Here is a 14,177-nt window from a genome sequence, read left to right as displayed (position 1 = left end):
TCCGAGGAGCACCGTGGCCCCGGAACGGCCACCTCCACGTCCTCGATGACGTCCAGCCGAGGTGACGAAGCAGCCATAATCACGAGATACCGCTTGCATGAAAGTTCGAGCATCCTGCACCACCTCCCCACACCCGATTACATTTCTACATCTACCGTTTCTGCTGCGTCCGCCGTCACTACTTCTACTACTACTAACTACTCTGCCGCTACGTGTACCTCTTCTCTCTTCTCCGCCGCCGCTGGTACCGCCACATCCTCGTTCACCACGACTGCTAACAACACCGCAAACCGTCACTCCGACTATAACAATACTACAGCCACCGAAACATCCACCACCTGTAGTACATCCAACGTGTTGCATGCCCGTACTCCTGCCTATCTACCCCCACGATACGACAAATTGGCGTTCCACGATCGATCCGCCGACGTGGCGGCAGCCTTCGATAGCATCCACGAGGAACGGTCTCCGATGTATTGGAACGATTGGCCGATCGAGAACATCTACGAGGAGGAGGAGGAATTCATGAGCATAGAGAAGGTGGACGACTCGTACGTGATCAGGACTAGCCCGTATCCGTTCAGGCCCGAGAGAGGGAACTTTAAGAGGGAGAAGAATGTCCCGATCGATTCCGAGAAAAACATACCGGAAACTGGTGTGATGACGGAAGAGTGGAGAAGAGATCCTAAGTCGAGAGCCGAGCACATGGCCAAGTTCACGTACTTCTTGAACCCCGCGTCTAGACCGGAGCTAATGAACTACAAGATGTCGCGAAAGGACAAGAAGCACTCGGAGACGTACTACGAGCGGATGAAGAGAAAGCAGAGAGAGCTCGAGACCTCGATCATGACGTTGACGCAATGCATGGACCGAAACAGGATCGTGGATAATAGAATCGAGGCTTCCAGAGTGGACAGATCGATCGCCACGATAGTTAAAAAGGAGAACGTTACCGAGATGAAGAAGATCGATGTTCAGAAGCTTATGGAGCGTAGAAGAGATAGTAAAGTGCTGAAGAAAATCAGAGAAAAGTCTGCTCAGAGGAAGAAGAAATTGGCTCCTAAACCTTTGTCCAGGGTGCAACCTATTGTTAATCCGATAAAAGTGAACGATTGTGAGAATTTTGAGAGAAAGAAGAAGATATATGGAACTACATCTTCGAAACTTGATTATGGGAATAATGAATATTTGAGAAAATCAATGAGAGAGAATGATGTAAAAATGATGGAAAATAAGGAATATCCGATTGTTCTTAAAGGCGATAAAAAAACGTTCTTGGTTACGAAAGTTGACGAGGAAGCTTCGAAGAGGTTAAAGGAAACGATTTATTCTTCCCAAATTACAACCGAGAGTAAAGTGAATGCTGAAAGAGACAAAGATGACACGAGATCGATAATTTCTAATAAGATTGACGCGAATTTACTGAAGAATCAGATATCTGATAAACAAAGATCCAAGTCTATAGGTGAATTGAAAATGGAGAAAGAAATAACACCTAAATTTTTAAAACAGACTGATCTTGATAAATCGCAAGAGCATTCTTCTCCAAAAATTTTAAAGCCAAATATTTCCTTCTTGTACACCTATAGATTGAAGAAAACGTAATATCAATGAGGAAATAAAAGCACTATCTATTTTCGATAATCATCGAAAAGGGACCAAGCATAAGGGAATCAATTTTAAAATATTTTCAAGATGGAATTTTGTGAGAAGAATTTGTGGGAAGAAGATACAATTAAGGACTTTAAAACACTACAACATATTACAAAAACTTTTCTTCCTTTTGCATGCGCAAAAACACTTTAAGTTTACTTTTTATTTTTTTTCATCTTTCATCACTCGATCTCTCACTTGTATCAGTTTTGTAAAAATACCTGTTTTAACTAAGGTTCATGCAGAAACGAGAATTTTTCTTCCACTGTTACTTCTGTGAGAACGAAGAAGTTAGTTGTTTTAATGTTTGCGTATTTTCTACCACTAGATTATGCACTTTGTCGTTTACTGTTTTATCGTATACTATAAGCTCGATACTGTATTAATATCGATTTTATGGCATCGATGAGGTACCGCTCGAAACGCTGAGATCGACTATCCTCGACTATACAAAAGGTTTTAAATTTGAAAAAGTAGTATGTGTAAGAATTGGTTTCTTTCTTTGTCCCGATTGAAATGTATTTCTGCATGCATAATGATCTCCGTTGTTAGGATAAAGAATAGACGTAACTTATAAAGTAATTAAAAAAAGAATTTTAAAAAATTGTTATTGCATTTCTTTCTAATAAAATAAACTTTGTTTATTTTAATTGATAAATATTTATCTAATAAAATTTGATATAGATACTGTATTATACATATTTGCGAAAATTTAGCGCTAGTTATTGAACAAGTTTGTGGATGTACAGCAAGACGAGAAAGAACGGAAAATCTTTAAAGTTTTCTTAAGAAATTTACAAATAGTTACGTCTATGTCTAAAAAAAAAATCATATTTAAATATTTTTAACTCCGTTGAAATATCGTCGATATAAAATCTGAACGGAACACAGAGTTTTGTCGGTGTGTTTGTGTGGTGTGCTCTCTGTATCACAGATATAAAGGGACGTTCACACGAGTGTATTGTAGTTATGAAGCAAATACCTTTTTCTTCGAACAAAATATCGCCTTATGTCATGCTGGCTAAAAGTAGTTTGCTGTTTGTGCACTTCTGTAGATACGCAAATAGATGTAGTAATTTCTAGAACGTGTGTTACTGTTGTACCATTACAAGTTGGAATGGCTTATTCGAACTGACTTCAATAGGAAGTGTTGATCAATTTCTAACGTTTTAATCCCGTATTTGAACGAGTTTCTGCCAAAGTCGATACGATAGAAAAATAATTGAAAATTTGAAGTGTACGCTTGTGCAACAGAATCGCAATTAGCACATGTATGTTTGATAAACGTTAGAAATGCTCCCGATGTAATTTCTTTTTTTGTGATTGCTTATTGTATTGAGACACTGATAACACAGCTGTCGAGTAGGTAACCCATTTCAATTGCTTCCCGTAAAGACAGAATAATTTATAATTTTATACACGTATTTTTCAACACGATTAACTTGAAAAAAATGTGCTAAATTTTTATCATGGATTATTATGTTTTAAATATCTTTTTTTTTTATACAGACCAAGGTAGAATATAACACACAACGAGTATTTATTTGTTTGCTTAAATGCAATGTAAAAAAATATCGAATTGGCAAGATTTGTTCGAAACACTTTGTTTTTCTCGGTCTCTTTTTTACGAGGCCTTCCTCTGCTAACGATCCTCTCCTTAGAACCCTTGACAACGAAACAAGCACACTATATCGTGTTCATTAGGGCTAACTGTAGTGCGCTTTTTGTAGGTGGCACCCTTCCCTCCACTTGCTCTACCCCGCCCCCGCCCTTTGACGATGCAGTGCGCTCAAACGACCAAACCTTGGCTTCTGGTGGTCAACTTCAACAGGGTGCACCGACCACAATGTTAGCGAGCAGCCTGAGCACTGCTCAATCGAAACAGAATAAGGTTGTTCACCATGTCACTCTTACAAAGACTTATCACGATGCCGTGAGGTGAGTCAAATTAATATTTGCCTTTTAATTTCTTTTCTTTAAATATCAACATCTATTTAAAAAATGCAACAAATATATTGCAGCATATCTGACGTGCATTTGGAAAGCAGCGGTAGCGGAAGCGGAAGTGGCGGAAGGGAAACAAAGTCGTCGTTGAGCGTGGAAAGTGGTGGAAGCAGTCGAGGAGGTGGTGGATTCACCTGGACACCACCCGCGGGCAGCGCCGAGGGCTCGACGCCCACCTGGACAGAGGGCACACCGTCCTTCACTGAGAGTTCCAGCAGCGGTGATGCAGGTAAGTTTCCATACGCGCTCACTATCTACTACGCCACCTGAAGGCTACTACGTGCCTCGAGGATTTCTTCGTTCTCTTCTTCTTCTTCTTCTTCTTCTTCTTCTTCTTCTTCGTCTTCTTCTTCTTCATCTTCTTCTTCTTCTTCTTCTTCGTCTTCGTCTTCTTCTTCTTCTTCTTACTCTTACTCTTCTTCTCCTTCTTCTCTTTCTTCTTCTTCGATCTTCGTGGCGAAAGGATTTGCATCAAGCGTGACCGTTCCATTGATTGCCCTATCATTTATGCTGGCTTGTCGAGAAGGTGAAATTATATTATGTTTTATGTTCAAACTGAAAGATTATAAGAAATTGGATTTGATTTGATTTATTTTATGTAGTTTAAGCGAGATTAAATTATTTGCCCGTTAGAAATTTTCTGGAACTTTATCAAAAATTATGTTGCACAAATATTGAACTCTATTACCATATAAATTAACTTTGCATAACAATTCTGTAGATAAAAATTTTTTTTTATTTTTATTCTTCTTAGAACACTTATTAAAAAGATAGACAGAAATTTTACAATGTAAATATCTCTATATATTTTGTTATATGAATTTAAATATAGTTCAACACAATTTTTGATCAAGTTAACGATATTTAAGTTGATGATATTTAAGTAGGACATCCTGTACATCAAAAGAAATTATTTAAGTAGGTCCGAAATTATTTTCAGTTTGCTTCTTCTTTAAATATCGATGCTTTTGTAGAATAAGTTCCATTGAATTTCGCTGTAGAAAGAAAGGCATTGGCTTCGAATGTCGTTCACAGTAGAAAAAAAGATTCCATCAGGCAATAAATAGATCTTAGACACGCTATATAATTATCATTTATTATTACTTTCTCGCAAGTCTCGGATAATTAAACAACAAAACGAATCCGTTAATTTAACTGTAATACTGTATTTTTAAATCGAGTATATCTTTCAGTAAGTATACATATCGAGTTACGGGCAATCAACGTGACGCTCGCGCCAGAAACCGGAAGTCTGATTAACGTGCCACCATTTAAGGTAGTGTTCTAAAACGAGCGAAAGTATATCGTTGTCGGTCATCACATCATCGTTGTCCAATATATAATTCCAACTATTGTTATAATCATTTATACGAAATATATTATTTTTGCTGTTTGTAAACGGGTAATCTTTCCCGTGTTAATAAGCGTGTAAAATACGTAGACCATGCACTAGTTAGCGTTAATTCGGATGTAAAGTATAATCGTCGAGAAAACACGGTAGATTTTGTGCGTAATCGTGAAACAAATACGTATTATTAATCACCTACATCGCTTACATTTTGCGTACCAACATATTACGTAATCCGGAACTAAAGAGGTTTTAGAGCAAATTAAGTTAGACCGACCGTTTGTTACGGTACACTTCTTATTTTACTTTATAATTTAACGAAATTAATTCTATCGTGATATCATCGTTGTAATTTACTAATTTACTAATTTATATGAAAAAATTAAAAGCGTTTCTGTTGCATGCTTTTTAAATTCTCGTTCGATTTTTGTCTCTCGTTGAAAAGATATCATGTAACAAAAATTGATTATAGAAACAAGAAAAAGAATGAAAAGTTAAAATGAACGACAACAACTCAGTGCCTAAATTTAATCTTATTGCCTATGCGTTTTAAATCATATTTCGAGATTATTATTTATTTGTAAGTGTTTACGAAAGAAATATTCTTAAATACTTCGATCGTGTGTCGCGTACGAAGGTGTTCGTCGTATAAATTGAAATGAACGATGATTAATAATGATGATTAATGCGTGTAAAACATGACGAGCATCTTCGTCGTTTTTTTTCTTTTTTTTAAATAGTTATAATGAAATGGATTAATTGTTCTCTTTGACAAGTACAATCGAACAACCGTCTTTTCTTAGTCCTGTCTAGATGATCTCAATGTCTTGTCAAGTAACACTCGAACATTTTCTTTTCTCGACAATGAGAGCGACAATAAAGCGACAATTGCAAAAGAAAAATATACACGAGAACTCACTCTCTCATTATAACCTCTTATACACGTTTCTTTCTTCTATGGTTCCTTCGTAAGCAAGAACGGGCATCGCCTAGAACCGATGTTCTCTCGAGATAAGTTTCAACTTTTTTCTCTCTTTTTCTCTGTTCCTTTTTTTTTTTTCTTTTTCTTCAATTTTTCGTTTCACTCGCATACAACACCGTTATATAAAATAGCTACACACGCTTTTTGTCACTCATAGACTGTTTAGATTGATGATATTAATTAGAACGATGCACGCTTTTTTCTTATCGATGCATCTTGGTAATTATAAGATCTCAAAAGAAGCATTTGAATTGAAATGAAAAATTAAATCCATGGCTATAATAATAACGATTCTTTTCCTTTTAAACGCTCCAATTTTTTAAGAAACTTAAGTTCGCATTGTTAATGTATTCTTGGTGGTTCTTTTGAGAGGAACACATCATCAATTAAAAATTTCTTCTCAATAGATAACGAATTTTATCACTAGACAAACACGTATCTACACTCCAGTGATCGAGCAGTTGCAACATGTTGATCTGTTTATTGCACTATGACGATTAACGATAATTTTAGGTTGGTCGACCACACCGATCAGGGGGCGTCAGGATGATGGAGGGAGGATTGCTACCACTGTCGAGGAGGCGCTAGCCAGTCTCACTACGGAAATGGTAAGTTGGCAATCGTAGCTTTGAACGATTGGTCACTCGAAAAGGTACGCTAGCGACATCCAGAGATCGTATTAATGTTATCTCTACTTCAAATATGAAATATAAATTAACTCTTCTTTGACTGGCCAATTTATTACATTATCTTTCAAAATATTTATCAATGTTTCTATATATATAATTCTATATATTATATATAATTATTCGTTAAGTTAAATATATATAAAAAGTATATAAATAAAAATTCAAGGATGAAATTTAACTTGTATCCTGTGCAGAATTAATTCCAATGAAAATTAGAAAATAAGTTATTACAAAAACGTAAAAGAAAAATATATTTCTTTTTGAATATGATTATTTTATTAAACCAGTCTCACGATCTCTAATCATCATTATCGTGCCTTCCTCGACCGATTCCTCGAGGCGGTAAGTGTGCAATCAAAGCCCGGTGACCGATCGATCGGATTGTGTAAATGTTTCCCCCGAGTGGCCGAGGGTTTTTTTGTAACTAATAAACAGCCCCCAGACGACGACGCGTGACATCTGCTCCGCGATGACGAGCGGGCAGAAAGAGTTCTGTCCTCGTATCAAATTGTCGTCGTGTCTTTGGTCTCGTCTACGTATCGCTTCTGTGTCGAGTCCCTATTTATCGTATCGAATCCACAAAGGATCGCCGACTCGATCGCGCACGGAACGTTCCAAAGCGAAAATTTTTTATATAAACTTGATATTCATCTTTACAGATAATTCGAATATGAAAATCATTCGAAAATAATGCATGAGATTTTGTTTGAGATTTTTTCTTTGCTTCTCGAGCATCTTGGACTGATCTTAGTATATAGTTTACTCTTTTAGCGATCGTATTTATGATAATAAATACTTTGTAGAAGAAGTTGCATGAACAGTTAGACGAGCCTTGAAACGATTTTTTTTTTCAAGTTTAATTACGTAATATTATAGCGTCTAGTATAAATACTATTCTTTGTTCGAAATCGGTCGAAATACCTCGAGACTATGATCGATTTCATAAATCATTCTACGAAGCCTTTCACAGTTATTTGCTTGCGATTCTAGATGCTAAGTTGTTGCATAATGAATATTAAAACAAACGATATCTATTTTTATTTATAAAAATCATTTAAATCGTAAATTTTTGTAGAATCATTTTGAATTCAAGATCTCGTTCAATTTCATACAAAGAATTCAAACAAAGAAGAATCATTCGATTTAAAACAAAAGAAGGTCGTTGAATTACCTATCTGTCTCATTTTTTTCCACGCGACAACCCGAACGATACTCCGATTTCGAAACATAATGAACGAATCCTCGAATTTCTGCGTGCGAACGCATCTTAAAATTCGCAACGAACGCATCAGCGATTATTCTCTTGTGATTCAGCCAATTTTTTCACGAGTCTAGCCAAGAGTTTGCAACGCGCGAAAAAATGTCGAACACGTAAAACGCGGCGGCCAAGTAATTCCATATTAACCCAGTATCACTGTCGACAAGAATTCGCCGGTTATAGCGAAGGATTTCAAACGATCATTTCGACTTGAAAAATTATGTTCCGATGGTGAACGATTTCGTTGAGAACAAGTCCAAACAATCGTCATTTGATATTCGATATTTCAAATTTGGTAAGAATGATAGAATACCGCTTTGGAACGCTCCATGCGAGAAGATCAGACAATCTGAAAGGTTTCTCTATTTCCTCAAATCAGGAGATACTGCAGCACGAGTGAATGCAAAGCAACTCGTCGTCCCTCTAAGCTTCGTCGATTCAGTGAGGTTTGGATATGGGTCTGGTGCGCCGTCGTAGCGACGAATCTTCGAAAAAAAAAAAAAAAAACGAAGGAAAAAACGAAATCGTGGAAGGGAGCGTTTGATCGCGAATCAAGACGGATGATTGAGAGTCGAGGGAGTGAATGCCGAACAAACACAACGTAATTTAATCATAATCATTCCTTCTTAAACAGTATTATCGTTACACGATTCACAAATAGTTTATCATATTCGATTCTGTACTTAACGAACACCTTCTGTGAGAAATATTCGTCTCGATTCGCGAGTTATCGAAATATTAATCATCCAATGTGTGTCAATCTCGCATTTACTCGTACGGTATAAATTTATGATTTAAATAGACGAGTTCTCGCGAAGCGAATAAGGAATCGATGAAAAAGAAAAATGATTCCGAAGCTTTGGAGATCGTCAAAGGGCCAGAAAGCTTATACACCGTGATAAAACTCGGCCTACAGTATTAGAAGATTGTATAATACTCGACACTCGTTCAGGATCCATACATCCATCTTGAAATTGGCGAATCATCATTCCAATTATTTCTTTTTGTATATCGAGTCTCGTAGGCACTCGTTGAAATTCTAATCGACGGATAGTTAAACGTAATAACGTCACGTGTTTTGAGACGTATGAATAATTATATTAATAATTAAAATTTTAGTTAATTCAATTGTGTATCGATTAATTATAAGTGTGCACGATTGCGAGATTGCAGATCGAATAAAAAATTCGAGTAAGATCGTGTAAAAGTTTTGGTAATCTCTCTTTCGATTCCGAATTTTTCCGACTCGAGATTTAATTCTCGAATCACAGAACGATCACGCACACTTTCAATCACATTGTCTTCTGATTAATTATCCTTTTCGAAAAGTGTTCGAAGGAAAAAGAACACGTGCCATTATTACGATTAACTCGTTTTCTCGTTGCTTGTTCATATCTAGCACTATGAAATCAAATGATCATCGAATCATTGAGCTTTACGAATGACATTTAGGTTAAACGCGATGTAAGATTATCACGAGAAATATTTACTCATATTACCTCTTATCATAACTGACAATTACCTCTTGTTACATCAGTTAGTTATAAACGTTAAGAGGAAGGCGATCGAGGGGGATGAAAGTCGTATAGCGAGGAGATGAAACGAGTTCTATACGGTCGCGAATGAAAATGTAAATAATACTTATGATCTAATTAGGAGGCAGTCCTCAATCCCGTTTTTATTACGATAATATAATCACCGGTCGTGTATATGTACCTATATGTGTCTCACGTTTTGTCTGTCTCTTCTGTACGTAATTATATATATACTTATACATATGTACACACATTAAATGAAACATGTATACCACATTTACACTCCTATTCAAAAATCTTAAGATATTTCTTCTATTTTGATCGAAATAATTGGATAAATTTAGATTATAACATTAAGTTAAGTTGATAGATTTATACGATAAAGGAAGTAACAATACCGATATATTTTTAATAAAAAATTCATGATTTATATCGAATATTAAAATTTAATTAGAAATAGAAAATGTCCTAAGAATTTTGAACAGGAATCTATATCGAGATGACCGGTGAATTCTAAGATGAGCTTTGAGTTTTATTTACTCGAGATTATTATCATACAGAATAACGTTACAGATATTTTTTACTCGGGAATTTATTCTATTTCGAAAAATTTAAGTCTTCCAAAATTTATCTCGATAAAGGAAGATTCTCGTTTCAGAAATATTTTATACAACTAATAAAAACAAGGTTGGTAAAAGAATAAAAGATTACAAATTATTTCAAAGCTCGAAAAAGAATTCTCTGACCACTTCGATGCATATTATAAATATAACAACTGCGCAAACTGTATTATACGTGATACGATAAAGGAGAGTGATTGACGGGAATTCCGATGGTGTACGTATTATATATATATATGAATGAGCAAAAGTTTATATATATATAAATATTACAGTAGTCGCAGAACAAAAGAAAAAAAAAGAAAAAGAAAAAGAAAAAAAAGAAATTATGTAAACGCGTTGCTAATAAGCGTGAGAGTTATCGTGAACGTTTTGAAAAAAAACCAAAATGTTGTTCAATTACACGTACATACACGTATTATAATATATTGTCCTCAATGAAACGCTTTTGACAGTCGATATATTGTATTTAGGAAAACGGTGGTAAAAAAAAAAAATCTAGTCGCATCTCGGTGATCGGTCCATATTATTTCCTTCTTTCTCCGAGAACATTTTATTTCGTAGCTTTAATCGCGTCTTTCGCTCTCTAACATTTCTTTCTTTAGCTTTGTGTAAAAAAAAAAAAGTCACTTCGTTTTTTAAGTTAGCGTAGTTGTTCTCTCCTTTTACTTTTTCTATTTCTATATTGTGATCAATATACTAAGCATGTTTCGAAATTAATTCGATGTGTTACTTTGTTCCCTATTTTTCAATCTACGATTTAACCATTGAAATCCAAGGCAAGTAACAATGAATAAACGAGCCATTTAACAAATGCGTTTCGATAATCATTCAGTGTAAATTTCTTCGAATACAAATTGATATTTACACTCACATCTCCAACGAAAATTCTATTATTTCCATTGTGATCGATTTTCAACGAGGAAACGTGACTCGCGCGAAACGTAGTAGGTATAAATACTCGATAAGAAGCAAGGAACAAACTTACGCGTCACGTTTGCTATGCCTTTTCGTTTCAAAGGTTAAATCGATGAAGAAAAGCTTTATTCCTCCCCGTGGACATAGATTGAATGACCGAGAAAAAAATGGAAAACAGAAGCTTGATAAATTCGTAGCTTTGTTAAACTCGAGATACTCTTTCATGGGGTACCATCATGGTATTATCATTATTGTTATAATATAAATATCGTAGCTATTATAACGAAAGGACAGTAACAGTGTTTATTAGCGATCTTGAAAGTGTGATATTTTTTTAATGAACATATCGCATCGTACGTTCAAGTTCTGCGAGTGATTTCAATGCTTGCACACTTGGAGGGATGCTTCAAGTAATAATTCAGGGAGGATTAAGATGAGATTTAGATCAAGATCGAAAGAAATGCGCTTGGAAAAGATTTCGTGCCAATTGAATAAAAATAAAATCCTATACCTATACCTAATCTTACGATAATCATTGTATTAAAATTAAATAAGAAAAAATATAATAATGTTTTCAATAATATGAAATTGGTTGCCAATCTTATTAAAATAAGAAAGATTTATCTTTCTTCTGTAATTATTAAAACATTCATAGAAAAAAGATTATGTTTTAAACGAGAAAATAAAGGAAAAATTTATTAATGATTCTCTCTAAGCGCAATCGATCGAAGATCGAAGATCCGTCGCTTTTTACGCTTCTCTTTGTCGCATATTTTAATTGTTTGACGATGATCGTTTACAAGTTGTTAAACCGGCATATACCATATATCTTCCATCTATGTTGTTTCGTGTGTGCTTTGATCGATCGTGTTAATCCTCTCACGTTAACCTCCTGTTTTTAATTAATTCGATTTATCAAAATTATCTGTTTCTCCCTTTGATGTGTTCCCTCTTCCACTGTTTTCTTATTTCAGTTTTCATTTTGCAACTAATCTGATTAATCTTAATCGTTCCACTGTATTTATTTGCATCATTAAAAGCACAACTATACGAAGTCAATCGAATGAATTCTCATTGGAAGCAATAGAAATGGAAGTGATAGAAAAGAATTGATATTTTTTGTGCTCGAATTCAGAAAGAAACGAACAACATTGCGAAGGGTCTTGTGGAACAGAGAAGATCCTTTTCGTCGTACACACGGGTGAGAACGAGTTTCAAACGCGGCGGCACGAACGGGTCAATCATAAGGAGCTTGCAAAGAGTGTTGAGCGTACAACGTCGGGAGCCATAAGGATGAACAGAAACTGGGGCTATGGGACGAATCGAAATATTTTAGAAATAATTCAACGATGTTCACGCGTATATTTCGTATATAGAAAGATGAATGGAATTGAAGAAAACCAAAAAGCAATTAATTAAAATTATCATCGAAATCTGTGATCACGCGGAAACGTTTAAAAAAAAAAAAGAAATTTCTTCCTTTGATATTGATTATCGTTAGAGTAAACGATATTTTTAGCTCCTTTTTATTTATCGGTCATCTTTTTTAATATACGATCGTAAAACTTAGCAAATAATCATGCCTGTTTAACCGGTTCGAACGATAATCGGGCATAACTTTGATCTTAATCCTCTCGTGACTGTAGATCAGCCTTGCGTCTAAGTGTCTACTTAACTAATTGCATAAGATTTTATTATTCTAATTTTTCTTTTTTCGTTGCTTCAAAGTCATTGCGTTATATATACTTTTTGATAATCGTGCGAACGAATAAGAAAAGCCTCGCGTTAAAGGAATTAATCGAAGCAATATCGAGAAGAAGGGAGACTTCTTCGTATGATTTTGTAATGTTGATGAAAATGTGCCAAGGAATTGGCGGGACAAATAATAGCGATTCTATGGAACGGATCGTTTCGCGATTATTCGCGAACTTTATTCCTCTTTGTGCTTCTTTTTCAAGTTCTCGAGATTTTTTTACCTGTTCGCGTTGTTTTCGAAAGATGACGAAATTATAGAGGAATCTCGAGGACTCGAATTTCTACAAAGAAAAAGGTAAAGAAGTGGAAGAAATTCTCGTCGAATTTTGCAAAATGCTTTACGAATACTTTGATACAGTATTCGTTAAATTTCTTTTACATTAGTCTTATATACAAAAATTGTATTAGCTTTCGATGGAAGATTGTTCATGTTTACTCCGACTTTATTACTCGAAAATCAATCCTCTTTGAAATAAAATTTCGGAAAAACGTAGTAGTTTCGAGGAGATTTCTGAATATTATGAAGAAATCGTGAAACCAAACGTGCCATTGAAAATGTGCGTAGAAAGAAATACAAGGTTATAAGCTGCAATCACGGCTAATTGCTATGATTCGAATAATTAACCCTTTAACCGAGCAATACGTGTCAATCGGATGACTAATGTTTACAACTTTAATCGAGCCACGTTGGTATTGATTTTTTAATAAGTTTAATGTGGATTTTCATATTTTATTTCTAGGTATTATTTTTTTTTATTATCTTTTATCCATAATAATAATTTTTATAATTCTAAAATGAATTACTCGGTTAAAAGGTTCGAACAAAGGATAAATAACGGTGATGGATCGGTTGTACTCGTTTAATATGTATCTTTCTTACAACAAAATTCTAATTTAAGCATTAATTGAAACATTCTGCTACTATTTTTAACAACTTCTCAGGAACCAGAATTTCTTTTTCTATTTTTATCAGACGAAAGAAAAAGAAACGGAAAACATCCCCGCAACCGATCCATTTCTGTTCTTCATTTAAGAAGCGTACTAAGGGAAACGTATAAATATTATACATACGTTGACAAGTTAATGAAAACAATACGAAAATATTCAATGCATAATGCGAGCGATCGTTCAACTGTTACAAGACAAATTTGTCACTTAACCGAGTTATTTCGGCAATACATACTATTATGATTATTATCATTATCATTATGATTATTACTATCTCACCATGATTACTGATATTATTTAAATAAAGCAGTTACTATTATTCTTACGATTGTTTCTGTTATCGTCTCTCGTCTTTCGTTGTCTTTTTAAACGCGATTTCGTATGTCGGGGGTAATTCCTTATTTTTATTATTATTTGAGCGTATACGTGAGCCATATAAATATCACAAATCAAGATTAATTTTAATT

General features: G+C 34.8%; 1 protein-coding gene across 13 annotated transcripts in view; it reads left to right on the top strand.

Annotated features, from left to right (window-relative positions):
* Positions 1-14,177, top strand: part of LOC102672539 (phosphatidylinositol 4-phosphate 5-kinase type-1 alpha) — a 31,751-nt gene that overhangs the window by 15,621 nt on the left and 1,953 nt on the right. For 10 of the 13 annotated variants that reach the window (XM_006617872.2, XM_006617871.2, XM_006617869.2 and 7 more), the window contains 4 exons: positions 3,384-3,591; positions 3,675-3,886; positions 6,501-6,595; positions 12,143-14,031. In XM_006617872.2, coding sequence (XP_006617935.1) covers positions 3,384-3,591; positions 3,675-3,886; positions 6,501-6,595; positions 12,143-12,298 — 671 coding nt within the window. In that variant the 3' untranslated portion in view covers positions 12,299-14,031. Of the gene's footprint in view, positions 1-3,383; positions 3,592-3,674; positions 3,887-6,500; positions 6,596-8,313; positions 14,032-14,177 lie in introns of those variants that run through there. The other 3 variants (XR_004150814.1, XM_006617874.2, XM_006617873.2) reach the window with 2 other exon arrangements.

The sequence above is a fragment of the Apis dorsata genome, unplaced genomic scaffold (assembly GCF_000469605.1).
Source record: "Apis dorsata unplaced genomic scaffold, Apis dorsata 1.3 scaffold_327, whole genome shotgun sequence".
In the NCBI taxonomy this organism is placed as follows: domain Eukaryota; kingdom Metazoa; phylum Arthropoda; class Insecta; order Hymenoptera; family Apidae; genus Apis; species Apis dorsata.
This window is presented reverse-complemented; position numbering and strand designations above follow the sequence as displayed.